The following is a 27,895-nucleotide window of genomic DNA, read 5'->3' as shown; positions in this document are numbered from 1 at the left end:
ACATGATATATATATATATATATATATATATATATATATATATATATATATATATATATATATATATATATATATATATATATATATATAAACTCTATCATTGATACATTGTGCTGGAAAAGAGTTAAGCTCTGTCATCATTATAAACATATTCATTCCGAGCCTTCAGGCAAGGTGCACCGTGGGAATGTTCAGTGTTTGAAGTGGGAGGGCTTGTGTGTTGCTATCTGATTTTATACGGGAAAGGAGAGCAGTTAACAGCTGGACATCAGTCAGCATGCTGGGCTTTCTGATACTGATGTGGATATGCATCTTCCTCCTGTTCCTCTTCATCCAAATCCCGAGGCCTAAGAACTTTCCTCCTGGACCTCGTCCTCTGCCATTATTTGGGAATCTGCTGGAGCTCAACATCAACAATCCTTTGAAAGACTTTGAGAGGGTACAGTATAACATTCTTTGAACACTTCATCGATCACTGATTTGAATCCTGAAGAAATACATTAAGAATATCCAGGCAACATTCCAAAAATGCTTATTGCATTGTAAAATATATGGAAGCGTATTGAACTGCAAGCAGTCTAATGTCTTAATGCTAAACCTTTCAGCTCGCAGATCACTATGGGAAAGTTTACAGCTTGTATCTGGGATCAAAACCTTGGGTGGTTCTTAATGGTTTTGCGGTTTTGAAGGAAGCTCTTGTTACTAAGGCTGTGGACTTTGCAGGACGCCCGCAGGATCTCATGGTCAACCAACTTACAAAAGGAAGCGGTAAATCTACTTGCAATTTAACCTTCACACTTATACAGACTATGGTTAATCAGTAGCCTATCCTTTTTGAGGTTGTTCACATTATAGTCCAAAGAGCAATTTTCTACTTTATCTGATATTACACTTAGTATCATTGAGGCCAATAAATGATATTTACATATTATTGCAGGTGTAATTTTGTCCGACTATGGCCCCAGTTGGAAAGAACACAGACGCTTTGCTCTGATGACCCTGAGGAACTTTGGCCTGGGGAAGCAGTCAATGGAGGAGAGAATTCTGGGAGAGGTTTCTCACGTTATTGCCAAATTGGAAAAAAGAGTTGGTAATAATGTGCTAATTTTTGTTACATAGCTATATATTGAAGGTACAGTTCACTCAATGTAAAAATATGACTTAACAATCAGATCAATGTATATTGTGTCTGTGCAGGAAGCTCCTTTGACCCTAAGACTATGTTCCACAATGCTGCATCAAATATCATCTGCATTGTTCTGTTTGGATCCCGCTATGATTATGACGATGAATTCCTCAAGCTTTTCATTCACCTCTATACAGAGAATGCAAAGATTGCCAATGGACCATGGGCCATGGTATAATCATTTTTAAATGATTATATTCATAGCTTTTAAAATACATATTCAGAGAAGTGCAAAAGTCTAAAACATATTTTATTATTATTTACTTGTTATTGTTCCAATAAAAGTTTCAGGAGTATATTGTATGGCACTTAAAAATATTTAAAATTAACAGCATTATCACTAGTGATATTTTGGAAATTTTGTCTGTTTTATTGCAGATATACGATACATTTCCTATGCTGAGAAGTCTGCCTCTGCCTTTTAAAAAGGCCTTCAGAAATGCCAGCAAGGCCAGAGAAATGTCTGCAAAACTGGTCAACGAGCACAAAAAGACAAGAGTCCCAGGGGAACCCAGAGACTTCATTGACTGTTATTTGGATGAGCTTGATAAGGTGCATTTGGACATCTGTGATGGTATTTTTTAGGAATTCAGACATGTTGTTACCGTATCTGTTATCCTCAATATTATAGCTTTTTTTATTTATTTGTATTGGTTAATTATTGGTTATTAAATTGTGCACTTCTTCTAGTTTTACATTTATATGACTTTTGTCATCATCTAATGCCCACTTAAAGTTAATATTCAAAACACTAATTAAATAAGGTTAAAATAACTACATTTTTGTTCAAATGAATCTTTAGCAAATGTTAAAATAAATATAAATTGTCCATACTATACATTATAAATCTTTCCAAACAAATTACTTGTGGCATTTAAAATGAGTATATATTATTTATTATTTATTTTATTGTTTGTCATTTAAAACTATAGAATTTCAATGTCCATCTATATCTATATTTATACAATATTCCATTTATTTAAACAAGAGTATACATTTTCTAATATTTAATGGCCATAATATAAAAATATTTACTGGTTCATTAGTAGCCCTTTTTAATTTCAATGCATCTCTAGGACTTTTTTAACTGATTTCGAATGTGGTACTTCTTCTCTCTAATCATTGGTTATTTTAACTTCATCAGAGAGGGGACGATGGTTCCTCATTTTCAGAAGCTCAGCTTATCCTGTACGTTCTGGATTTGCACTTTGCCGGGACTGATACCACATCCAACACCCTTCTCACTGCATTTCTGTATCTCATGACCCACCCAGAGATTCAAGGTTTGTGTTTCAGGTTTTTCAGAAAATTCTATTAAATTGATCAATGCTTTTAACTCAAACACAACATTTTATTTCACTAGAGAAATGTCAAACAGAGATCGATGAGGTTCTGGAAGGTAAAGATCATGCATCGTATGAAGACAGACACGATATGCCGTACACACTGGCTGTGATTCATGAAGTTCAGCGTGTTGCTAACACTGTACCACTAAGTGTGTTTCACTGCACCACCAAAGACACGGAGCTGATGGGCTACAACATCCCCAAGGTGAGGACACTTCCATATAAAGACACTTTTACCCTTTTTGAAAATATAATATTCTCTCTATTTGTTTCTGTAGGGAACTTTTGTTATTCCTAACCTCACTTCTGTACTAAAAGAAGAAGGCCAGTGGAAGTTTCCTCATGAATTTAACCCAAACAACTTCCTGAATGAGCAGGGCCAGTTTGAGAAGCCTGAAGCCTTTATGCCTTTTTCTGCAGGTATCTGTTCAGAATCTGATATATATGTAGGTTTAGCTTGCTTGAGGGCATTTTGTAAATTATATATCCACATGTGTCTCGTACAGGTCCTCGTGTGTGTCTCGGTGAGGGTCTTGCACGTATGGAGCTCTTCCTGATCATGGTGACTCTTCTGCGCCGTTTCCAGTTTGTGTGGCCCGATGATGCAGGGGAACCGGATTACACCCCAGTATTTGGGGTCACCCTCACCCCCAAACCCTACAGAATGCACATCAGATGCAGAGATGATGTTATGATGTATTTTAATAACAGTATGTATTATTACAGGTTATAAAAATGCCATAAAAACAATTAAAAAGTCAGTTCTTTATTAAAGACTTGTTACAAAATTATTTTCTTCCTGATTTTTGTCTGAATATATGAAAAGGCTTCAAATATTATAACCGCCTGAACGTTTAAAAATTGAGCGTAATGTCGATTATGCACCCAAGCGCAGCATTTATTTGATGAAAATACAGTAAGAGTGGTAATATTGTGAAATATTTGTACAATTTAAAATACCTTTTTCACATTTCACTTTATTTTGAAATGTAATTTATTTTTTGTCTTCAGTGTCACATGATCCTTCAGAAATCATTCTAATATGCTGATTTGCTGCTCAAGACACATTTCTTAATGTTAATGTGGAAACCATGATACATTTAAAATAACAAAAATCTTACTGTCTCCCAACTTTTCAATACTGTACCTTCATTAAACATTCCACTAGATAGCACTGACTACAAAACACTGAAAAAAAAAACAAAAAAAACGCTAAAACAAAAAGTATAAAGTGAAAATAAACATTTTGTTAAATTCCTAACTACATAACCTTGTAGTCTGTTTGCCTGGGTTCATTTTATCTTTCCTGGAACATGGCCATAATATTTGTTCAGATGGACTAAGAGACAGTGATTTGAGTTCATACGCTTCTTTTGCTTGAGGGACAACAGCTGGACATCTAGTCAGCATGCTGGGCTCTTTGATTCTTGTGTGGACATGCATCTTCTTCGTCTTCCTCCTCATCCGGATCCAGAGGCCAAGAAATTTTCCTCCCGGACCTCCTCCTCTCCCTTTATTTGGGAATCTGCTTCATGTGAATATGGCCAATCCTTTGAAGGATTTTTAAAGAGTATGGCTTTCTTTTGGTCATCTAAAGCATTAACATTTCAATTGATCTAGTTTGTAAAGTAATTTCCCAATATTTTAAGTTTGCAGAACGATATGGGAAAATCTTCAGCCTGTACAATGGATCAAGACCAGTCGTTTTTCTAAATAGTTTTGAGGTTATTAAGGAAGCTTTGGTTACGAAGGCTCAAGACTTTTCAGGACGCCCTCAAGACTTCATGATCAATCATCTCTCAGAAAATAAAGGTAACTCATATTACAAACGGTCCTCTCAGCGAAGTCATAAAATCACAGTCTAGAGAGTGAAATATTGCTTTTATACAACAGTTCAATTACATCAACAGACTTACAATTAGACACAATATCGTATTATACTTTAAAATGATTTCTGCAAATCCAGTGGTCAAATGCTGTATGACCTCTCAATTTTCTCTGTAATTATAGCCACCTGACTAGGGATTGTTCTTTGAGACTTGAGAGATGTATATGATTGGTAGGCCATTTTAAAAGGTAATTTAAAGGATGAAAAATTAGGCAGAGTCAATAAATTATGAATACATTGTTTATAATGTGTGAGTAATATGTAATCATGTAATCAGTAAAAAATAACTAATGTAGCCTAATATAATTTAATTACATTCTAATTAATAAGAATCTTATTACTTTTGCCTACTGTTTTTTTAATACTATGAATGTGAACATATTACTCGCCTCACATAGGCTGCATCGGAAATCACATACTCTCTTAATTAGGTCATTTTTACCTGCGCTGTTTCGTCATACTTTTGGTGTGTTTGGCTTCCAATAAATGGGGGGAACACGTGAGAGTCGAAAGCACATTCACTATCTGACAGCAGATGGCGCTAAACTGCAGAAAATGCAGCCTTTGCCCTGGAAATCTCAGAAATATAGCAGCTGCACTACTTTCTAAAGCATATTTAAATAATGTTTAATGTTAGTGTTCATCACAGCGCCAAATAGTTAAATATTTAGGCATAATAGGCTATTTATTTATTTATTTATTTTTTAATCTGGACTACAACATGACAGATATTTCTTAAGGGTTTTGATTATTTATTGTTCATTCACACTTTACATTTAGGGCTTCATTAATTAACATTAGTTAACTCAATAGTTAACATAAATTGCCAATGAAAAATTATTCTGAACTTTCATAAATCCTAGGTATTCCAATATTTAATAACGCTTTGTTAAAATCAAAACTTGCAACTTGTATTTAATGAGCTAACATGAACTAAGACTTGTATTGTTTTAACAAAGATTAATAACTCTGCTAGCAAATGTAGTTATTGCTCATTGTGAATGGTAATGGTTTAACTAATGAGGTCTTATTGTAAAGTGATGCCTATTGGTGTTTTTAGCACTTTAATCTATGTTAAATGTTTAACTTAGTTATTAAACTTAAGTTGTTAAACCTGTTATACTGGATTATTATAACTTTTTTTTAACTAAATTTCAATACCGTGATTAGCAATTAATTGCAACATGAAAATTTTATCCTGGCATATCCCTAATTCAGATATTATTATTTTATTTTTTCCACATACTGTTTTTCTCCTACTATCTAGAAGCGAAGTATACAATTCCAGATGCAGCCCTACTGTTTTTAGCAAACTATAGTAGGGAAGTATTAGATTTCGGATGCAGCGAGTGGTCCACTAGGTATTGTGCATGATCCTGGGGGTCCCTAATCAAACACACCTGATTAAACTCTTTAGCTCATTAGTAGAGACCTAAAATGCTTGTTTCACATCCAAAATGTGTACTGTTTGGGGACCTATGACCAAGTTTGGGAACTGCTGCATTTGATGATGCATTTATAAAAATGAGGTTGACTGGGCCTTAACGATGTAAAATACCTTTAACGAGTCACTGAAAATCCCACCTATACACAGACTAACAGTCTATCTCGATTGTGCAATCAAAAAACAAGCAGAGTAATAAAAGAGTAAAAACCAATTATCAATGTTCTTGGAATACTGCTTCTCAACCAATCAAATTTGAGGATGGTACTGTTGTAGTATTTAACTGAGTAAGAAGTATGGCTCATATCAGGTACTTGTTATAGGTGTTATGCTGCTGATTATAAGCTTTTGGAACATGTAACAAAACAGAATTCCCACAACTAACATCTTAATTTAACTATAGGCATTGTATTGGCCGATTATGGCCCCCGTTGGAAGGATCATCGACGCTTTGCTCTGATGACCCTGAGGAACTTTGGCCTGGGGAAGAAGTCTATGGAAGAGAGAATTCTGGAAGAAATCTCACGTTTAGTTGCTGACTTGGACAAAAATGCTGGTATTTAAATGTAAAAACTATTTCTGTTGGTTTAAATCTCAACTGGCAAGGAAGGTCATAATGTTTTTAACGGATATACTGTACATTTGTACAGGAGGAACTGTGAATCCTCAGAATATGTTTCACAATGTTGCATCAAACGTTATCAGCTTGGTTCTGTACGGATCCCGTTTTGATTACAATGACAAATTCCTTCAGCAGTACATCCGGTTAATTACAGAGATTTCAAAGATCACCAATGGACCATGGAATATGGTGAGAATTTAGATCAAAACACCTTTCTTTCCTTTTTTTTTAATAGCCAGTGATTAAAGTGTGATTTAGCTAATCAGAGGAATACAGTAGGCTAATAGGGGAGGGACATTCTCATTCGAGAGAGCTTCTAATTGGACAAAAATCTGTGTAGTGCAAGATGAGTCTTCAATATGTCTGTAAAATTTAAACCCACATTTGCAAAGTGTATTTTGACAATATTTAGAGGTATCTCAAAGCTACTAAAAAAAAAATAAACTTAAAAAAAATAATAGTAACCATGAGTGATTTAATAGAAAGCCTTATTAAATTTAATTTGAACTAAATTATTTTTATTATATTTCGCTTTTGCTGAATGTCACTACATTCCAAATTGTGAAAAAACCTTGCATTTTAATGTAACTGTTTGTGGAAATGTGTAAAAATACATTTCATGCAAATCGTTATACTGATTATATAAAAAACATTGCGATACATTTGAAAATTAGAAGCATTTGCATTGGACTCTTTGTATTCTTGAACAGCTACACCACCATTTGAATCTTGAATGATATCTCACATTCCCCAGAGAAAAAAACGATGGTTCCTTTTCTGAAGAACAGCTCATCATGTACATTTTGGATTTGCACTTTGCTGGGACTGATACCACATCCAACACTCTGCTCACTGCTTTTCTTTACCTCATGACCCACCCAGAGATTCAAGGTTTGTTTAAAACGCACACATTGATTTTGGTTTAATTTAAACCGGATTTAGGTTAAATTAGAGGCAGCGGAGCAGGAAGAATCAGATTACTCATAGAAAATTAAATGCAAATCTTGTATATTACATTTTTTTATTAGCTACTGTAAGCTAGCTCCTTTAAACTTAAACAAGCATGGCCTTGTTTTCTCACCAGCCAAATGTCAAACAGAGATCGATGAGGTTCTGGAAGGTAAAGATCATGCAACATATGAAGAAAGAGACGATATGCCGTACACACTGGCTGTGACTCATGAGGTTAAGCGTGTCGCTAACACTGCACCGCTAGGAGTGTTTCACTGCACCACCAAAGACACGGAGCTGATGGGCTACAACATCCCCAAGGTGAGGACACCTGCATAGAAACCAGAGTTTTTAATACTTCAGAACAAATTTGAACTGTTTCTGCTTGGTCAGGGAACTGTAATCATTACCAACCTCACTTCTGTACTAAAAGAAGAAGGCCAGTGGAAGTTTCCTCATGAATTTAACCCAGACAACTTCCTAAATGAGCAGGGCCAGTTTGAGAAGCCTGAGGCCTTCATACCCTTCTCTACAGGTAACTATTTAAAAATGTATGACATATGTGACCCATACAATGTCTTTTTGGCTATTGTTAAAAATATACCTCAGAGACTTAGGACTGGTTTTGTGGTCCAGGGTCATATTTTTTATCAATGAGCATCATTCTACTGTATGTGTTTTACAGGTCCTCGTGTGTGTCTTGGTGAGGGTCTTGCACGTATGGAGCTCTTCCTGATCATGGTGACTCTTCTGCGCCGTTTCCAGTTTGTGTGGCCTGAGGATGTAGGGGAACCGGATTACACCCCAGTATATGGGGTCACCCTCACCCCCAAACCCTACAGAATGCACATCAGACACAGAGAGACAGTTAAACAGTAAATCATAATGCCAAATACTTTTCCTCCCTACTCTATAAAGAAAATAATTTGAGAAACAGATTAAATTTGACTAATAATAATTATGTAAAATTCTGTCAATTTTCTTTTAATTCAAACCTGCCTTGAGTTTCACGGTGCTTGAAGTGATGATGTATGATGTAAATCTGCCTTGTTTTTAATATCTGAATTTCTGGAGAACTAGATTACCCATAATCCCAAAAGTGAGCTCTGTCAATCGAAAGCTTATTTTATTTTTAGAAATTTGTTTATTTTTTATGCATTTTGCTTCAGAAGAAAGTTTGTCGACGACGAGAGAACATAATAAAGGTCTAGCCAGGTTAATAAATGTGGCCTTCTTGTCTGTTTTTAAGACATTCCTAGCAAATATACCAGTTCTGTGAAATAAACCTAACAATAATCATATAAATAATATCTAAATATAAGTTATTTTTGCATAAATCTTCCCTTTGGACTGCAAAGTAGTTCACTTTGAGATGTATATCTGAAGAGTTCAATTCTAAATGAATGCACTAAGGCAATCGTCTTAAATTAAAAATGCTTTAGCTAACTAAATAACAATGATCAGAATAATTAGTGAAAATTTAATGCCGAGTGTCCCGCAACCAGGGGCGGACTAGAGGAAGACCATGTGACCTGTAGCCTAATCTACCACATCACACATGAAAAAGCATGTAGAATCAGTATTTAAGTGATTATACAATATATATGCTTTTAAAAACCGAACTGAATTCTAATGAAGAATAACTGGAAAATTACAGAGAGCTCTCATCTTTCCCGACCTCTCCTCTGTGCTGCTGGAGAATCCCAAGTGAAAGTTTCCTCATGAGTTTAACCCAGCCACCTTCCTGAATGAGCAGGCCTGGCCCGAGAAGCCATTCTCTGTCGGTAAGATAACATTGTCTTTATTTATATGCTTTATTTTATTGTCATAGTGAATTTATGTCTGCGTTTACTTTGCAATTTTTTTAAGACACGTGAGTAATGTATAATAACATCTTTTAAGGTCCTCACACCTGACTTGTTGAGGATCTGTAAATTGGACATATTTATACTGGTAAACAGAATTATTTGCAATAAATTTATAATTAAATAAATGACAGGAAGAATCAAACTTCATTTAAAGGTCTAGTAGAATTTATATTGATTATTTGTTATTATTAGTTTTTTAATTCTGTAGGACAGTAGTTTCTGTAGAAGTTGTAGTAGGGGCGCCAGTACACATCATGATTGTATTTCTTTCTGCAGATATAATTGAAGTTTTTTTTCACCTTTTTATTTTAAACATCATTTTAGTACATATATTTAGTTATAAAGGAGACATTTGTAATTTCGTTTTTTTTATGATTGTTTTTCATCTGTATTTATAATTTATTTAAAAATGCATAATATGGAGTTACCCACCACAGTGTACATTCATTTATTCAGGTGTACTGAAGTAAAGAGGGTACAGTAGCAGAATACGACATGCTTGCCAAAGAGGACATAGAAGAGGGTCACACCTTGTTCTCCATACCCAGAGAGTTTCTTCTGCATCAGGCCATCACTAAAGTCATAAAGGTTCTTGAGGAAGGTATAAGAACATTCAGGTTTATTGAAATTTTGCCTTCTATAGCAGGCTTGTAACCATAACCATATGTTGTCTAGGGAAGAAGTCTTTGGAGAGCGCATCAGGCTGTGTTCCTCTTCTTCTGGGTCTCCTATAGGAGTACACGTCCACAATTTGTCTCTCTGGCCAGACTTTAAGACACTGGATTAACCCATGTTCTGATAGGCCATGCTGTGAATATTTGCTGACCTTTAAGATACTCTTCAAGAGTCCTTTAGTTCTTTATGGTCACAGATTGTTTTTGTGAGTGCGATAAACTCCTGAAAGGCACAGGAATTCCAGAGGCTGTCAAAATGGATCTGAAAAAACTTCCTGTAACATAGTCCTCCCTTTTCTTGAAGTCCCATCTTGACCTGTGGGACCCTGAGAAGCACACGTTGGAGCTCTAAGAGCCTGGTAGCATTTGTAACGGCCTATAGGATAAAACCTTTGAATGCTTAATGTTTGAAATAGTCAAGAGTGACCATAAATGTATCAAATAATTGGTTTCAGATGCAAATGAAATGACAAGCAGGCGAAGTTGCAGTTCAAGTGTTTAATGCGGTAACTACAGAAAGCATACATACAGGAAATAAGTAGCGGAACTAAAGGCAACTACAAAGTACTACAAAATACAACACGTGGACCAATACATTTACAAAACATTCGAAATCCTTACAAAATGAGCTGTATTGGTCCTTTTTGTTCTGCAAGTTGAATCTTTGTACAAACTCCTAAGATTCAATTTACCAACAAATTTCTGAATATTTCCACAATTGTACAAGTGCCAGGGAGAACCTCCAACCCAAGATGTGTTTCCTCACAGGTGCAAACTAGTGCCCCCCACCCACTGCAGTCCAGGACATCTGTCCGATCCTATCAGCTCACCACACTGATAGCTCTCCCCTTAAAACCATAAAAAAAATTCAAATAAAACAAGACAGCTTCCTTAGCCACTACCAAGCTTCCAAACAAAAGTCAATTCATCTTGAAGGCAAAAATAATTTATGGAGAGTTAGGGGAAGCCAAACAGCAAGGAGTGAAATGTGTTCAAGCGTGTGCCTCACTTTTGACCCAAAAACCAAAAACTCAAAATCCGCTCTTAAAATGTCCCTTTTTAATATTTACATTGAACATTTTATCTTGTTGAGGGAGAAAAAAGAAAACCAAAAAGAAACTCCTCAGGTCAGATGCCGCGCGGTGGAAGGTGAGCGGGAGTCCAGTGCCAGCTGTGTCGATCAGACGTGCAGCAGGGTTTTGGTGGGGCAAATGAAGGGTTGGGGTGAGGGAGAGCTCTCTCTCTGGGCACAGGAGCAGTTCCTGCAGCCTAACTGGCACCGGTTCCCTCCATCACCTGCTGGGCTTGCTTCTGCCCCATGCAGCACTGAGCCACCGACTGGAACAACCTACACACAAAAACATGGACACACTGCAGTTTTTCTGTTGTAAAAAGTGCAGAAAGATGTGTTTGTCATGTTGGCTCCCTTACTTCTCGATTTCTGGCGCACAGTGCACAAAATCATGGCTCCAGAACTTAAAGGCAGGGTTCTTGATCAGCTCAATGAAGGTGATGAGCAGACCCCACGGGTGCGGCCTGTTCACAATCAGCCTCTCCAGCAGGACCCTGCATGACACCAGTTAGCCAGGGTTATTATAGTCACTTCAAACCAAGTGTTATTTCACACATGAACAGAAATGTATTGCGAAAATTAAACTTTTTCAGCTAGTTGACAGCAACATTTTCATTTTACTAATGATGTACTAAAACAAAATTAAACTATGACAAATTACAAAAATTTATAGTACCTCAATGACAATAAGCAGCCAAATAGAAAATAACCTATATTTCATTGTAACTTCAGATATATTAAATGTTATATACAGTTCATATATATATATATATATATATATATATATATATAAGAACTGTATATAACATTTAACAGACCTGAAGTTACAATGAACAGCTGTATTTATATCAACTAATATTATAAAAGATTAATAATGTAACTAATGAATAGCTCATGGTTAGTTAATTGTAGCATTAACATTGACAAATGGGACATTATTGGAAATTTAGCTATTAAAAAATTACTAAAATAATTAAGGCAGCCTGTTCTGGGTTGGTTTGGCAAAGATTGTAAATGTTAAATCTTCAAAAGGATAGTTATCCATACAAATTATTGTAAATAATTATGTTAAATGGAAGTAAACCCTACTAAGAGTTTAGACAGATATAAGTAATAAATCAAATAAATACACTGCCATACCTGGTGATCTGCTCTTGAATGGCTTCAGCGTTAGCCTCGGCAAACAGATACAGCATGGTACAGCTAAAGTAGTGTGTGTGGCTGTTTGGATAACGCAGCTGATTGGCTATCGCGTTCAGGAACAGATAGCGGCCTGGGAGGAGGAAAACAAGTCTAAATGTCAAGTAAAACTAGAGATATGAATATTAATAAAAAAAATTTCCCCTCACCCTCAGTGTCTAGATCGACTGCGAGGTTCTGGAAGATGTCCATGTGAGCCGAGTGAGTGATGGTGCTCATGGAGGGAGTGCTGCCCTTGTTGTGGATGTGGGCAATGGCCTGGGTTCCAACGTATAGCACCAGAGCATTAATTAGCTGAATGTTGTAGCGGTTGCCTGGCTCGTTGGATACCTGTGGAAGAGTGTATTTGTATGAAAACATTCATTAAAATTAAATTTAAAGGTTTAAAATCCATCAACTTCATGTTCAGACTCTAAAAACAAAAAAAACATAAAATTAGCCCCTCTGGATAGTTTTTATTAAATGAAAAACAAAAAAAACAAATGTTGCGACTCCGAGTGGCACCCTCTACCTGCAGGTTGCTGCGCAGCTCAGAAAGAAAAGTGACTGGAGAACGGGTCTTGAGGTAAGAGTCAAGATCCTTCTTAAACTGGGACGGCATCACACCGGTGAAGTTTGTGAGGATGCGGGGAGCAATGTTGATCTCACTCAGCATATCCACCTGGTACAATATAACCACAATCGTACTTGGTTACAACAACATTCTAAACCACAATGCATCACATCAGATATTAAATATTATGTGTGACTCCCTACCTTCAGATTAGGGGTGAAGGGGTCTGGAAGCCTCATGTTGCGGGGGAAGGCACTCAGGATCAGGTTCCTCAGCTGGATGCAGTTAGGCGGGATGACGTCGCAGAAGCCATAATGGTAGTCACACAGGAATTCGGGAAAGTCATGAAGCAGGACAAGCAGCACACGAAGTGTTCCCTTGGGGAATAGATAAACCAATGCAAGGTCACAAACTGAGCTGAAGAACCACGAGACAAGCTTTCGAAGGCAAGACTGTGTTATTACCTTGTAGAGAATTTGCATAGGTTTGTTGAGTTCAACATTCCTTAGGAAGGGTGCAAGATATTTGAACAAGTCTATCAGCAGCTGGGCATACATTGGCCAACCCTGCGAGAGAGGAAAGAGATGTATAAGGCACAGAAGGTAGTCAGCAATTGACTGGTATGAATATGGGTATCCAATCCTGTTCCTGGAGGGCCATTTTTAAATCACAAATGCCTGGGAGTTTTAAATGATCCTAAAACTTTTTCAGGCGTTTAATTAGGGTCAGCGAAAATCTGCAGGAAGTTGCACTCCTGGAGAAGAATTGGACACCCGATACATATCGTGCAACAAACACAGACCTTCTGTTGTGGGGTATGTGCAAGCATCCTGGCAATGAAGATACGGTGCGAGATGAGCTCCAGCCAAGCATAGACAAAACCAGGTGCTTTAGTTGGCCTCAGGATGTGGAAGGTATTGCTGAAAAGAGACAATGTTCTTGAATACTTCCTCAAAAAACTGATCACCAAAGTAAAAGTGAAGGCACATTAGCAATATTTCTATGAGAGTCAATAGAGTAGTGATGTATGAGGCACTGCTCTATTAAGACAACTGGATTTCACCTGTGAAAATTACCAAACATTTCTAGATGTGACTGCATATTAAAACTAATTCACAATTGGCTTACCAGAAAGCAGTGAGCGTCTGAAAGTTGATGGTCTCCAGCACATGCTCTGGTGCGTTAAGCTCCAGCAGGAGCATGATGAAGATTCTGTGGTACGGAAGCTGCTGGAACTCTGTCTGCCTCACATCGTGATCCTGAATCAGTACACCCACCACAATGCCGAGAACCTGCACCATGACAAGAAAAGCAGCATTATTTATTTCTTGAGGATTTTGATTAAAGTCAACAATGTAAGCATTCCAAAAAGAAAAGTAACATTATTTTTGTTTGAGATTTTGATTGAAGTCACCATTGTAAGCATTCCAACCTTGTTGAGCAGGTTGATTTTAGTGACTGTGTTGGTGGCCTCTCCGGAGTGTTTGACAAGAAGCGCAATGAGCCGAACAAAAGCATCCAGGTTATGGTAGCACTTGGCCCTGATAATAGCGGGGCTGGTGGTTGGAAGCTGCTGTTCAGCTTGAGCACGGTAACTGATCTCCACACACATTTCGGTGCACAGTCGGAAGAAGCGAGTGATCAGGTCATCGGTCTTCAGGATGCCCTGCTGGTGCATCTGTGAGAGAAAAGGCATGTGTGAAAATGCAGTTCAATTCTAGCCTTAAGAAAAAACTACCTGGGACTAGAATCTTTTGAAGTGTTCTTGCTAACCTGGCCAACAAATGCAGAGAAAGCCTTTGTGCTGTCTCTTCCTGCAGCTGCCGAATGGTACAAGTTGACCCATTCTCGAAGCAGGTACTCTGCCTTCTCTCTAAGGCCTGGTGGGTCATCGTATTCAGAGGCTTGAGAAATCCCAGAGTGCATCATGAAGTTCGGCCCACCATGGTGACGATCGATCATGGCCTCGTAGTTGGAGCGGACAACATCCATCAGCTGGGGCAAACTAGGGGTTCCACACAAGTAATTTCAGGTAACTTAAATTTTCAGTAACAAAACAGACATTCAGTTGCAGGGCCAGCTACATAAGCGGATGTCTTACCCTTCTGGAGCATTGGCTCTGGAGTGAGCGTTGGTCCTCATCAGTGTCTCAATGGTGTGGAAGAGATCTGCTTCAGTGATGTGACTCACGCTGCGTTCGTCAACCAGCAGGATCTTCACCAGCTGCATGGCAAATGCCACGGCCATGTAGTTGATCCCGTTCTCCATGGACTGAAAACACACTAGTGTAAGAATCCGCTCATTTACAACTGTTTCCTTTTAAATCCTAGAGAGACTCTCCTCACCTGAGCCAGGTGTAAGTCATACTGCTGCATGTTGACCAAGTGGTTTCTGATGAGGAGCTCCACGGCCTCAACGTTGTACTTGTATTCATCTCTGCACTCAATCAGGCATCTGCGGCGGGCGTAAAGAGTAAAGGTTAGGACCTGAGACCCATCTATGTTTGTGACAAATAAGTTTACAGCACAGATGTAGTACTGGCCTGGTGATTTGTTTGTTGCACCACTGTGGGCCGTAGGCGCGACCATCCTGTAGGGCTTTTAGCACCAGCAGATGGCACTCCCTGTAGCTCAGCAGCAGATCAGTATCAGCACCACTGGTGGCATCAAGCAGACCCTCCACAGCCTGAGTGGAGCACAAGAGATTTGTTAGATTTAAACTGAGATCATATAGCAGGGATGTGCAATCCTGCACATTTCTAGTGATCCCGAAGACCCTTCTAAGCTTTTTCAGGTGTGTTTAATTAAGATTGAAGCTAAAGTCAGAACAGTGGCATTTCAGGAGCAGATATAAACAACACTGCCATATAAGGTAATCCTGGATTTTTCGGTCTAACCTTTTGCAAAAGGCCCAGGGCAGCGATGCCATCACGGGAGTTCCTAGCCAAGACAACTGCCTCCAAAAGGCTGCGTATGGCTTGGGTCTGTGGGTTCATAGCCAGCGCAGGTGGAATTGCATGCAGGTGCTGCTCCAGGTCTGAAATGCACTTATCGTAGATGTGAGCCACATCGTCAGTGGGCCATGCCTGTTGCTGCAATACAGAAAAGATCACTTTTGAGTTACTTAACCAATGGGACAACCAAAGACAATCTCTTCAAGGATTTTAGTGTCTCTACCTTCATTGGTTGGGCAAGGAAACCAGTGGGCTGGGACAGGTCATTACTGGGTAGGAAGCCTGGAACATTTCGGGCGAACTCCTCATAAACAGCCAGCTGTTTAGGATCTACTCCACCAACCTGGAACAAAAAAAAAAAAAAAAAAAAAAATCAGTCAAAAGTCAGAATCAAACATTGTTATACAGAATAGTAAATTATTGACCAAATGAGAAGTTTGCAAAGAGCACTCACCTTCAGTCTGATCTGCTCTGGCATGCGCTCAGCCTGATAGGTGAGCACCATGGGATCACAGTAGCGACGGCCTTCTTGGCGAGCGTGCTTCCTCAGCTCGAATTCCTGCAATGCAAAAATTGTCAGAATCAGACTTTTTTTTTGTGGCTGTATGATATTCCATGACTACGTTACTTAACACAAGCAGCTGTTCCTCATCTGATTTAATAATTAGGACAGTGTGCAGGGACTCACAGTTGCTAGTCTCTTGTCCATCTCAGGTCCAGCTTTCTCCACTGCTGTCTTCTGGATAAAGCAACAAGCAAGCTCACAGTTGTCTTGTGCGAGGCGAGCAGCCGCCTCTTCCATCATCTCTCTCTGCTGAGGTGTGGGAGCCTGAAATGGACATGCTCAATGAGTCGAAATGCTGAAAACGTATTGATTTTGTGTCAGAATTGAGTTGAAAGTTTGTCTTTACCCTTAAAGCTGCAGCAAAGCTGTTCTTCAGGTTGGTGGCGATGCTCATGAGCAGCGGCTCTCTGCAGGTGATCATGGCCATGCCAGCAGTCAGGTTACGCATCATGTGGTGGGCCGCCACACGCATGTGAGACTCCTCAGAGTCAAGTGCAAAGTCCTTCCTGACTATTTGCTCACAGGTGGTCATAGCGATCTTGATGGATCGGTCCACCACTGGGTGCACCAGTTCCTGTACAGCACGCTCAATTGCTGGTCTTACACACTGTTTCAGCTGAGGGTGGGCCTGCAGTAGTGGGATCTACATAAAATTAGAAAAAAAGATTAGAACATTTGAAAACAAAAAAAGTTAAAAAGGCCAAAAAAAAAAAATATATATTACTAACGTTAATATTGATGTTGATGTGTGGGGCCAGGCCAGCCAGGGCATACACATTTATGTCATGGTAGCTGAACTGTGGTGTGGGCGGCCCAGTGGCCGTACAGGTCGTGGTGGTGGCCGGAGTTGAAGGAGCAACTGTAAAAGGAACAGAATCTACTTCTGGTTAAATAAGAAACTGAAAACTGGAAAAAGCATGCACGTTACAACATGCCTGTTTTAGTGTAATACCTGTTGTAATTATAGGAAGCATCTCTTCAGGAGGCTTGGTCTCCTTCTTTGGTGCAGATAGCTGCTCCTCCAAGTTCTTCAGCTTCTCTTTGTCTCTCAGAAGGTTTCCTGGTTTCAGGTCACTGATGTCCAAAGACAGATTCTTGCAGAGCACCTCAATCTCAAACTTGAGGTTAAGCTGAAAAAAAGAATTGTGCGACTAAGTGAAAACTACTCCACTGGAAGCCTATGTACCATAAATTTAGCATCAATGAGAAGTGACTGACCTTTAAGTCATGTTCCTGGTGAAGCTCAGCCAGTACGTTCATGATGCCCATGGTCCAAGGGTTCTGCGGTCTAAAGATCTACAAAACAGGGCACCAATCGTTAAGAGAGGTTATTTCCGGATATGCAAAACTGGCCCAACACTCAACACCTGACAGCAAAACTGGGAGAGAAAAATTGCATTACCACACTCCGCAGACTTGATTCCAAGACTTTGGCCACAAAGGGGACTACGTACAGTAACTCCTGTTGGCCTTTCACATAAGCCTCTAGCAAGAGAGATTTCAGCTCCAGGTCCTAAAAGAGCACGACATTAATGAAATTAGACAGCAGGTATAACAATGAATATGGTGGTGTTAGCGCAGTGGATAAGACATGCCTTTGGTGTGAGAGACCCGGGTTCAAATCCACTGTGAGACACCAATGTGTCCCTGAGCAAGACACTTAACCCTTAGTTGCTCCAGAGGCGTGCGACCTCTGACATGTATAGCAATTGTAAGTCGCTTTGGATAAAAGCGTCAGCTAAATGAATAAATGTAAGTGTAAATGAATTGGATCCTTCTATAAATGACTATCTCAGGCGATGGATATAAAAATTTAACTTACTGTGTATAGGATGGGTTTGTTTTTAGCTAGGGTGATCATTCCAAGCCAGTGACCCAAATTCTTCAGCAGGGATCGATCTGAGAAGTTAGCAGCTGCCTTATCAGAGGTAAGAAGGACCTGAGAAACAAAATGGGACAACATCAAGTCATCAAAATGTAGGTATACTAATGCCTTTAATAATGTTTTAATTTCAAGAATATTACCTTGATGTTTCTGTAGGTCTCATTGAGAACCATCTTGACAAACTCTGGGTTTTTCAGCGTGTCCAAGAAATTGGAATACAGGCTGTGGAAGTTCGGCTCAATGCTGACACGCTTCATAACCAGGTACTGAGAGACCCAGGGCATGAATTCTTCTTTCACAGTGTCTTTCAGCTCCTCCACCTTCAAAAACAAAGCAAAGGTAAAAAACTTATGATACATAACTTAAAATGTCAAAGATATAGATTGAAAGAACAATCACCTTCTGGGTCATGTTTGATTGGGACAAGTTGTTGAAGATGAACGCAATCTTCTCCTGAACATTCTCTGGGGGCTCAACGATCCTTTCAGTCTGGTCTGTAGCCACTAACAAGGTGTCAATGTTTGTGGTGTTGATTGAAGGCTGTGGAAGAATTTAAAATCAAATACCACAGAGATGAGTCCATCTTAGTCTTATAGTGCATTTTAGAAAATGAAAATGGAACAGTGACTGTGTGCACTCACTGGCACGTCTTTCTTCGGTCCAACAGCTGTAGGTCTACTGATGGTTGTGGTTTTGGCAGCGGTGGTGGTTGTGGTGGCTGTGGTCACTAAGGTGATAGCCTGGCCTGGTTGTGGGGCTTTGGGGGTCTGAGACTGAGCTTGAGCCTGGGCTAAAGCCAGGCTGCCAGGTGTAGTAATGGAGCCTTGCATCTTCACAGGAGGGTCTCTGGACTGCTGGCCATACTCTATATACTATTCACAGAAAATGAACAACATACAACAGCAGACTTACTCAGCTGAATGCTTTAAAAAAAACTAGTGCAGAGTGAGATATTACAGGAAAATGCTGTGGGCATGACCAAAATAAAATTAAAAACTAGGTTACCTCTTGTAAATGGTGCGGAAACTGCAGGAAATGGGCTATTGACGCCAAGTGCTGACAGTACTGGGGATAGTCCTTCAGTCTGAGGAAGAAAGTGGTTCAGATTTTAAATGATCTAGTATATCAAGATATAAATTAAATCGTTTGTTTGGTGGCCGGGAAACAAAAGACAAACTACTGGCAGTACCTGTTTTTAAATCTATCTAGTGCAGCGATTCCAAAGTAATACATCTTCGATCCGAAAGGTTTGCGTAAGGCTTCCAGCACGTATCGTAAAGCCAAGCCCAGCGCCATGTACGTGACCAGGCCCTTCTCAATGATCCCCCCGAAGAGGCAAGCAGTGATGTGCAGCTCTTTATCTGGATACTGAGGGAAGAAACGGTACTCCTCGAACAGATTCCTCAGCATGCAGTTAAACACTTCCCGTTCTCGCTTGATGTTTGAGTCCTTAAATCTCTGCAGCATTTCCAGCACCTGCATTGAAAGAATGACTAGGAATTTGAAAGCTGTACCATAGACATTAACATTGAGGTAATGAACAAAAGCCCAATTCTACTCGGTTACTTCTGTTGATCTCACCTCATCCACAGACATTGTGGGGTGCGGCGGATGGTTGTAGATGCGCTGGAAGTAGCTATTTGCCTCATCGTCTATCTCCTTACTAAAGTGCTGGTTTGCCTCGGGCCACACCTGAGAGAGGTCAGCTTCAACAAAAGGGGAAAAAAACTATTGTAAAATTGTATGTATGCATGTATTGTATGTAAAAAAAAATATCACTTCATTTGTAAAAAAAATGCAAGTTGATAAATGCAATGACTAAAGCACAAATTCTAAAAGAAAAAAAAAAAACTAAACCAAACAAAAAACAGAAGTTCCTGGCAAACAGTTTGTTTTCCTTCATATGTCTGATGGAAGAAAACATTTACACACGGATCCAATCTGGTTGCCAAGAATATCTTGCAGTAATGTAGACTGACCTGTATTTCCTCTTAGGTTCCAATGACATTTTTGGCTCAGAGATGAAAATTACACAGAAATAAAAGACTCTGAAATACGTGTCAAAAGGACTTTTGTAATGCTCTAAGAGCCAGTTTAGAGAGGAAATACAGCTTGAGGCACCTGGCACTCTCTCAGCCACACCACCACTTACAGGCCTTCATCTTACTCTGCTGGAAGGTGGGTGGGTTCAGCCCCGGTGTGCTCATCTTCCTAGTGCCGAAAGGGTCGCTGCTGACGGCGGGCATGCCCAAACCTGAGCCAATCCCAGTCAAGCTTGTGCTCAGAGAACCTAGACAAGCAATTCAAGAAATCTCTAATGCATTTGTATTTGAAAATAAACAGCAGTAAAGCATCACTACGTTCTAGATCAGAGTTTCTAACTCCATTGAAGTCTCATGGTACCTGGGAGTTGAGAAGAGAGGGGGTTAATTCCTGGGAAGGCTGTGCTGGGGTTTGGGTTGGGCAGGTTTGAGAAGGCTTTGGCTGGGGACTGGGGGTTACTGAAGGCAGAGCCCTGCAGGCTGGGGAATCCTTGCATGCTCGGGGTGTGGGAGGTGGACGAGACACCTAGACTCAAAGAGCCCATCGCAGAGAGAGGGTCCATCTAAAAACACAACAGAACAGGTTTGAGTACAACACAATCAGAATCCAGTTCAGGCAGTCTTAACACTGATAGCCATCTGATTGAGTAGATAAAGCCACAGTTACCTGCACAGGTGAAATAGCATCTAAGCTGCTGGTGCTGGGAGCTCGTCCCTTTGGTAAGACTCCTGGTGGCGGCTGCCGAGCCTTGTTCATTACATTGCTACAGTTGGCCACCATAGTCAAGATTGTCTCTGACAGCTCTTGAGACACACTCCTGCTCAAAGAAGCCATCAAAACCAAGTGTTTAACTTCAAGCCAAGCATTTCCTAAAACTTATAAAAATGTGCAAAAGCTCTATATACGCACCCAGCACAAGACTGCAGACATGCTAGCATGGTAGCCAGTGTTTCTGGAGGAAGTTGAGCACTTTTTGGCTGGTCTTTCTCTGGGGCCAAACCACCCATGATAGAGGGACATCGTCTCTTCAGGAACGTGACGCATGCCTGGATAAATGGTTCCTAATGGACAAACACAAGACACAAGAGTTCATGCATATTTGCTTAGAACTTAAAATACAATACTGTGTAGTATGGGGTTAGGAAGATTAAAAAAAAAAAAGAGAAAAAAGATTAACACTTTATTCAGTGAGAACAAATTAATCATCAAAATGTAACATTTATAACGTAACAAAACATTTTTCAAATCAAATGAATGCTGTTCTTTTGAAATATTCAATGAAAAAACTGAAGGATCATGGTTTTTTATTCAAATGTTAAACCGCACAACTGCTTTCAACACTGATAAGAAAATGTTTCTTGAGCAGCAAACCAGCATATTAGAATGATTTCTGAAGGATCATGTGGCACTGAAACCTGGAGTAATGGCTTCTGAAAAATTACCTTTACCAACAGAAATAAATTACATTTAAACATAGATTTAAATAAACTGCCTCAAACTTTTAAACAGTAGTGAAAATATGAATGATCACTTACCCCATGCTCTCGTATTTTGTCAGTGAGCCATTTGTCAAGTTTGAGGTATTCACGGCGAGAGGCAAGTGCAGCAAGGTCAATAACAAAGGCAAATGGAGTACCATTCAGCAGCATCGATAGAGACTGCAATGCAAAAAACATGAGCATTTAAAACGTTAAAGTTTTTTTATTTTTTATTACAAGAACTGTTTCTTAGCCCTTAACCCTAACACTATCTACTATTAGTCGCTTTGGATAAAAGCGTCTGCTAAATGTCTAAATCTACTCCTCATGACAGCAGGGTCAGGACACAAGTACCTTCAAGTCCTGAGCCACATCCAGGATGCGAGATAGCTTGGCCTGGTCGTATTGCTCTCCTCTCATGTACCACTCGGCCATAGAGTGCATGATCAACTGGCGGATGGAGGGCGACTGGCCCTGGAAACGTAACCCAGGCACATATTAGTATAAAGGGACACCATAACAGAACTTTGAGACTCATCAAACGGTTGTCAAATCCACCCACCTGTCCATGCCAGGCATAGTGCAAGATGATGGCAGAGTTGGGGTGGTTACCCAAGAAGATGGGCATGAGAGTAGAGATGAGCTCATGACGCAGGGTGTGCCAGGAGGTGCTGATCTGCAGAAGTGCCAGCACTAGCATATCCGGGCAGTGCTTGATGGGGAAGCTGAAGAGCTGCTTCACCTGTTCGTAATGCCCAACTTCAGAGAGGCGCAAGAGGCTCTCCACTAGGTCCAAGCTCTTCCTGTTGACCAAAGCACAAAGAGAAGCTATAAAACATTGAAATTTTTTTTTGGATAAAATTAAATTTAGCAAGACTTACCATGTGGCTATTTCTCTGTTGTCATCCTCAGGTGGGGCCTTCAGGATGTCAATGGCAACAGTATGACAGGGATAGTCAGCGAAGCAGAACACTTCAGGACTCATCAGCGAGTGCTGAATGAAAGACAGCTGGAGAACACAAAAAAAGAGCTGGCCTTCAATATGCTACTTCATTTCCAATGCAAAGTTCTAGAAGTTTAATCTGATTAAGTAACACTCAATTTTCAAACTACGACTTTCATCTACCTGGCCTTCTGCATGCTTCCATGGTCTATAGATGAGATCCACCGGGAACACCTCCATTCCCAGACCCCTCTGGATCCCACAGACCACTATCTGAAGCCCCTTACTGTCCCGGATTAGGAAGCCTTGGTGGTCCAGCTCATAGGTCACCTCTTTGAAATTCAGATTGGGGTTCTGAGAACAAGAAGCAGTTAAATAAATAAAGTTTTGGTCTGCTAACTAACATTTGAGCTGGTTAACTTATCTAAAACAGGCTTACCAGTTCTTTGACCACATCAATTAGAACTTCAACATTCCAGGTGTGAGCCTGAGAGCAGTCACTCTTATCCTTCCCATCACTCCAGATCCCACCGCCCACTGGATTTGAGATGGACTACAAATAGTGAGACAAATTAGTTATTCAAACCTGTTAAGACACCCTAACTAATCCTTTAACTCAAACTTTGTTACCTTACCAAAAACAGGCCAAGATAGAAAAAATATTATTTTAGTTATTTATATACTAGTATAGTAATAGTGTTTTCATTTTCGTTTTTTCTATTGTTATTTTATATTACAAAAAGTTTAACAAGCCTATTCTCATGCCATACCAACATTTCCATATATATATATTTTATTTTTCAATATATTTTAGATTATCATCATTACCAGAAACACAATTTTAATACACTATTAAAAATTACAGTAAAAGGTAACAATGCAAGGAACATACTTGTAGGCCGATGCCATCGGACAGCCCCGAGTGAGTCCGGGCCATCATGCCCAACACTCTGGCCACCTGACTGGCGGTCACCTCTCGCACGCCATACTGCAGGATTATGTTCCTGCATTCGTCAGGACTGGGGAAACACAAAAATCAATCAATAAATACATGGGAATCCCTTTAAATTAACAGCATTGATAGTACAAATTAGGCTGTCATTTAAGTCAATTTTTCATTTACATTTTTTACCATGCAACTCGAAAGAATAATATCTTATTAACATGAATAAAATAACATGAAGAGGTGTAAATGACAGAATTTGAAATTTTGAGAGATGTTAATACCTTGCACAAAAGCCATAGCCAACTTCTTGCATGAAGTCAGCAAGTGAACTCTCCATCATGGTCTTATTTAATTCTCCAGAGTCTGGCAGGATCCTGTCCATGAGAATGTCCCGTTTGTCAGGGTACAACAGTGGTGCAAGCACCACAGGACAGCGCTCCTGCGGGAAATCTGGGACAAACAAAAACACAGGACTAAATGACTCAGAGCACAGCATGGGAACCAATTCCCATCAGGAAAACTAGACAAATATAACACGCAAGTAGCAATTATTTAGTGGATTTTTCCACTAACCTCTGCACAGTGTTTTGAGGAACGCGTCAATCTGCTCTTGTCCGACTCCGCTCGAGCCCTTCTGACCGAACAGAAGATGGGAAAGCAGCAGATGCAGAACCTCTATGGCAATGTCCTGGAAGCCACCTTCCTGATTCCCTCCGAGGTCCGCGTCCACGTATGAGCGGAGGAGATCAGGAAGCTTCTGCTTCGCAAATTGAGCAGCTGTGAAAGAAAGCAACCAGGGTTTGAGCCGAAAGCCATTGCAGAGAATCTCTGATTCTGCAAAAGTGAAACCAAAAATGAATTAAGAGCCAGGAAGTGAACACCTACCAAACCCTCGAAGGTCTGCGTTGCTGGAGTTCAGCAGAGCAAGGCCAAAAATCACCTAGCGAAAGGGAGTACATTTTTAAACTGCCATTCTCACAACCATTTTTATATTTTGGAATATAATGGAAATCTTTATGCCTACCTCCTGGACCTTGCTTAGCTTGAGAACTTTACTCAGCTGAGTAACTAAATGAGGTGATGGTTTCAAACTCTACAAACAAGCAGACATGCAACCAATGAACTTACAGTATCAAACAAGCATTTAATCACAAAACTGCCAAATTTGAATACAAAAAGGTTAAATATTTTTAAAGACTGCAGATCAACAAACCTTCTGATAGTGCAGGGGATTGTCAATGGCGTAGCAAAGCGTTGAAATAAAATTTGGTTTCGTAATAAGAGACACACACTCCTGGATCAGAAATTGTGTCTGAAGCAATTAAGAGATGGGAAATAAACTATTAAAATGAATCCTGAAACTATTAATAAACTTTCATTTGACAAAGAATCTAAATTTTCAAAGCAGAAGCTACATTTATTACCTGGTGGAAATCTTTGCCACTGCTTTTACCATCGCCACTGAAATCCACATGGGAAAAGAGACAGCGTAATAAATGCCGGTCTGCCTCAGGGCCGTGACGATTCACAATCTGAGGAAAAGTGATGCATCAAATTGTCAGTGCCTTCAGTTCCCTGATGTAACTAGCAATGCGGACTTAATTTCTAATCTGAAATAAGAGAACTAAACGTATTTAATTATACCAAAACACCATGAACTCACATGTTGTATTTCCTGCTGGCTGGCTCTGTAGTTTTTCTTAGTTAAATTGTCCACCAGGTAGCTGATTTGAGACAAAGCCAGCGAGAGCGAGTCAAGATTCATTGCTGGTTGGGGCGGAAGCAGGCGGCCGAGCCCGGCGCAAAATCACCATTATTCCCCTTTAGTCACTTCAGTGATAGGTTACTTCTGTTGGCCCCCCCCCCCCAAAAGGTTTGAAAAGTGTCCGGTGTCCAACAAGCCAAGTCTCTGGATTGATGTTGATCCCAAGTAACGTCCTTCAGTGTAATTCTTAGTGTAACATCTGGATAAATAACGATTAAATGCAATTAGAAAAGGGCAAATTCAAGTGTCAACAGTACATTTTCAGTTAGTGCATAAAACACTTTGAAGGAATAACTAATCTAAACTACAATGGAACACAATATATATTTTTGTCCATATTCAAGTCATTTGAAACCATAACCAAAATTTGGCCACCAACATCCATCTAAATATCTAGAGTTCCAAATTATATATAATTCCCAATACGCACTCAAGTGTCTAGTCTATGAATCTGAAGTTATTTTGTCCTCCGACATTGTAGTCTGACAGCAACTCACACTTAACTACACAAGGAACACTCTTTTTGGTTGCATCATATGGTATTTGAAGATTTTTACTTCTTAGAATTTTAAGCGTGAAGACACTTTACACCATTTCTATTAAAATGGCATGCATATTTATGTATACTGTATAGGACACACCTATACAGGTTTGGGACTACACGAGAGTAAATTACATTTTTCATTTTTAGGTGAACAGTTCCTTTAAAAACATAAAACTTGCTAAAACTTAATTCAATAAAAAAACCTACAATGTAACAGTAAATTGTACCAGTTAAAAGGGTACAAATCTCCAGTTCCAATAAGTCACTTTGTTTTAACGCGCTGAGAGGACCTGAACCTTGCCTGAACGGTACAGCTGTAAAACCGGAAGTGATACCCACTCAGACTCTCACAGGCCTCGACTAAAGTTCACAAACAGATAAAATAAACCTTTAGTACGTCTGGTAGCCGCTACTTTAAAGCCGTCAAGTGCTTGAAAGTATATTTATGAGAAAACAGATGCTTGAATTGTGATGTTTTGCACTTAATACGAGCAAAATGATTTCCACAACATTGCAAGCGTGTTTCTAACCTCATTTACCTGCTGAAGCTACTTTCTTGAAACATTTAGTGTAACGATCAAATCAAAATAGTGTAAAGACTCTTAAAAGTCGTTTTTAAGCTACAGTAAACAATTACAGTTTCGAACACTAGTAGCGCAAAACCACACGTAAGACAGGTGAAAACCTTCAATTTAAGCAGAAATCAACCTGCGTTGTTACCATTATGTAACTTGTGATTTTTCACGAAACCACTCCTAGCAAAAACAGTTTGACTTCAAACGATCAAACACTCCCATTTTGGCTGTAGACAACACTGTTAGCATATTAGCATTCCTACTGCTAACTCATCTTCCATCCAAATTGGTTCCTTATTAATTAACATATAACGTTACCCAATTATGATTTGAAACGCCTCTTCAGATACAATTTTAACACTTAATCTACTGCATTCCCTCGAAATTAACTCCCGTTGTCCTTTCAATAGCCAGTTCTTTCAGATTCAACAGCAGAGCTGGCTAACAGCCTAAAGCTCATTGTTTGAACGGTGACGAGCACCAAGTTAGCCTGCTGCCGAGAGATGTGCGACATGCTCATCCGGAGCATCTGCTGACAGGAACCAGCCGGTTGGTTTGTTTTGGGCATTAATGTTAGAAACATACAAGCTATCTGATGCCTCTATACGTCGCTATAAGCTGGTGTAAAATGCAGGCAAACGCTTCCATATCATACAGTTCCAGCATGAATACGGCTAATCTCTGTCAACCAACATGTTAACGTAACGTTACTCCTGTATAAATGCAGTGGACGCACTGATTTTCGAGTAAAAACTATTAGTACACGTACGTTAGGCGAAAGTAAAACAATGTTAGTGAACATTAGCAGCCATGCAGGTTGCAGACAGCTTCACTACTGTCGTCTGGGCCTCAATTAACATTGATATGGTTGGAGAAATCGAGCAAATCAACAAACTCTGTCTAAATCACTCCAGCAGTGACCATATAGCCATGGCGTTCGCCCTACGAGCCTTCAGTATTAATTAGAAGGTTTTCAGAATTCATATTAACGATTGCGTCCACGAGCTGTTAAGGGTAATCGTAGTCCGTACTCGCAGGGTCGGTTGGGTTTTTAAAAGTTATTGGTCGTTAAAAACAGCAAGGTTAGCTTACACGCTAACGAGCTAACGTTAAATTTGCGGAGCAGACAACAACAACAACTCATAACTTCAGGAATTTGTGGGATTGTACCGAAAGCCCTGTCGCGGCGGGAAGGCGAGTTACCTCGATCCTGGAAAAAATTACGTGCGCATGATAATTTTCGTCATATTTCTTCGTTCTGATCTTGACGGATAAAAAGGTCGCTTTCTCCCTCGGTTTGGTTTGGATTTTCAAATAAAATGGCGACTGTCACGGCGCGCGCGCGCGCACACACAGTGCGGAGCTTATTGAGCTCGCGCACGAGCTCGCGACTA

The 27,895-nt window shown here is 39.7% G+C and overlaps 3 protein-coding genes across 6 annotated transcripts; 2 read left to right on the top strand and 1 right to left on the bottom strand.

Annotated features, from left to right (window-relative positions):
* Positions 1 to 236: 236 nt before the first annotated feature.
* LOC127947444 (cytochrome P450 2F2-like) lies at positions 237 to 11,214 on the top strand. Its single transcript, XM_052544565.1, has 13 exons — positions 237 to 439; positions 606 to 768; positions 938 to 1,090; positions 1,198 to 1,358; positions 1,565 to 1,738; positions 2,331 to 2,469; positions 2,550 to 2,737; positions 2,811 to 2,952; positions 3,039 to 3,208; positions 8,293 to 8,312; positions 9,095 to 9,221; positions 9,762 to 9,906; positions 9,981 to 11,214. Exons 1-11 carry the CDS (start codon positions 278 to 280, stop codon positions 9,183 to 9,185), a joined length of 1,563 nt encoding a protein of 520 aa, XP_052400525.1. The 5' UTR covers positions 237 to 277; the 3' UTR covers positions 9,186 to 9,221; positions 9,762 to 9,906; positions 9,981 to 11,214.
* Positions 3,920 to 7,377, top strand: LOC127947445 (cytochrome P450 2J6). Its single transcript, XM_052544566.1, has 5 exons — positions 3,920 to 4,102; positions 4,182 to 4,344; positions 6,268 to 6,420; positions 6,515 to 6,675; positions 7,241 to 7,377. Exons 2-5 carry the CDS (start codon positions 4,317 to 4,319, stop codon positions 7,265 to 7,267), a joined length of 369 nt encoding a protein of 122 aa, XP_052400526.1. The 5' UTR covers positions 3,920 to 4,102; positions 4,182 to 4,316; the 3' UTR covers positions 7,268 to 7,377.
* Positions 10,463 to 27,877, bottom strand: LOC127947440 (CCR4-NOT transcription complex subunit 1). Of its 4 annotated transcripts, none has more exons than XM_052544560.1 (49): positions 27,705 to 27,877; positions 25,281 to 25,581; positions 25,042 to 25,149; positions 24,831 to 24,929; positions 24,642 to 24,710; positions 24,503 to 24,557; positions 24,191 to 24,394; positions 23,899 to 24,067; positions 23,564 to 23,690; positions 23,111 to 23,224; positions 22,855 to 23,025; positions 22,610 to 22,737; positions 22,291 to 22,531; positions 22,083 to 22,202; positions 21,786 to 21,908; positions 21,160 to 21,311; positions 20,917 to 21,067; positions 20,611 to 20,812; positions 20,375 to 20,497; positions 19,789 to 19,913; positions 19,397 to 19,683; positions 19,213 to 19,291; positions 18,849 to 19,079; positions 18,607 to 18,747; positions 18,348 to 18,527; positions 18,145 to 18,261; positions 17,725 to 17,835; positions 17,541 to 17,618; positions 17,275 to 17,452; positions 17,051 to 17,199; positions 16,669 to 16,965; positions 16,446 to 16,586; positions 16,212 to 16,316; positions 15,981 to 16,100; positions 15,701 to 15,895; positions 15,347 to 15,489; positions 15,150 to 15,258; positions 14,906 to 15,075; positions 14,578 to 14,809; positions 14,237 to 14,482; positions 13,933 to 14,096; positions 13,607 to 13,724; positions 13,269 to 13,370; positions 13,008 to 13,181; positions 12,763 to 12,912; positions 12,401 to 12,581; positions 12,192 to 12,324; positions 11,411 to 11,545; positions 10,463 to 11,327 (listed from the first exon to the last, which is right to left on the bottom strand). In XM_052544560.1, exons 2-49 carry the CDS (start codon positions 25,380 to 25,382, stop codon positions 11,249 to 11,251), a joined length of 7,128 nt encoding a protein of 2,375 aa, XP_052400520.1. In that variant the 5' UTR covers positions 25,383 to 25,581; positions 27,705 to 27,877; the 3' UTR covers positions 10,463 to 11,248. The 4 variants fall into 4 exon arrangements, with proteins under 4 accessions (XP_052400520.1, XP_052400519.1, XP_052400521.1 ...); XM_052544559.1 differs by having other exon boundaries at positions 14,219 to 14,482; positions 27,705 to 27,860; XM_052544561.1 differs by having other exon boundaries at positions 14,219 to 14,482; positions 17,051 to 17,181; positions 27,705 to 27,860.
* Positions 27,878 to 27,895: the final 18 nt, after the last annotated feature.

The sequence above is a fragment of the Carassius gibelio genome, chromosome A25 (assembly GCF_023724105.1).
Source record: "Carassius gibelio isolate Cgi1373 ecotype wild population from Czech Republic chromosome A25, carGib1.2-hapl.c, whole genome shotgun sequence".
Classification (NCBI taxonomy): Eukaryota; Metazoa; Chordata; class Actinopteri; order Cypriniformes; family Cyprinidae; genus Carassius; species Carassius gibelio.
This window is presented reverse-complemented; position numbering and strand designations above follow the sequence as displayed.

Coding starts and splice junctions, on each gene's coding strand:
- LOC127947444 (XM_052544565.1), top strand. CDS start 278: ATGCTGGGCTTTCTGATACTGATGTGGATATGCATCTTCCTCCTGTTC. Junction 440..605: donor CTTTGAAAGACTTTGAGAGG/GTACAGTATAAC, acceptor TAAACCTTTCAG/CTCGCAGATCACTATGGGAA. Junction 2,953..3,038: donor CTTTATGCCTTTTTCTGCAG/GTATCTGTTCAG, acceptor TGTCTCGTACAG/GTCCTCGTGTGTGTCTCGGT.
- LOC127947445 (XM_052544566.1), top strand. CDS start 4,317: ATGATCAATCATCTCTCAGAAAATAAAG. Junction 4,345..6,267: donor TCATCTCTCAGAAAATAAAG/GTAACTCATATT, acceptor ATTTAACTATAG/GCATTGTATTGGCCGATTAT. Junction 6,421..6,514: donor TGACTTGGACAAAAATGCTG/GTATTTAAATGT, acceptor ACATTTGTACAG/GAGGAACTGTGAATCCTCAG.
- LOC127947440 (XM_052544559.1), bottom strand. CDS start 25,382: ATGAATCTTGACTCGCTCTCGCTGGCTTTGTCTCAAATCAGCTACCTG. Junction 18,528..18,606: donor AATCAAACATGACCCAGAAG/GTGATTGTTCTT, acceptor TTGTTTTTGAAG/GTGGAGGAGCTGAAAGACAC. Junction 11,328..11,410: donor TGTGCGCCAGAAATCGAGAA/GTAAGGGAGCCA, acceptor TTTTGTGTGTAG/GTTGTTCCAGTCGGTGGCTC.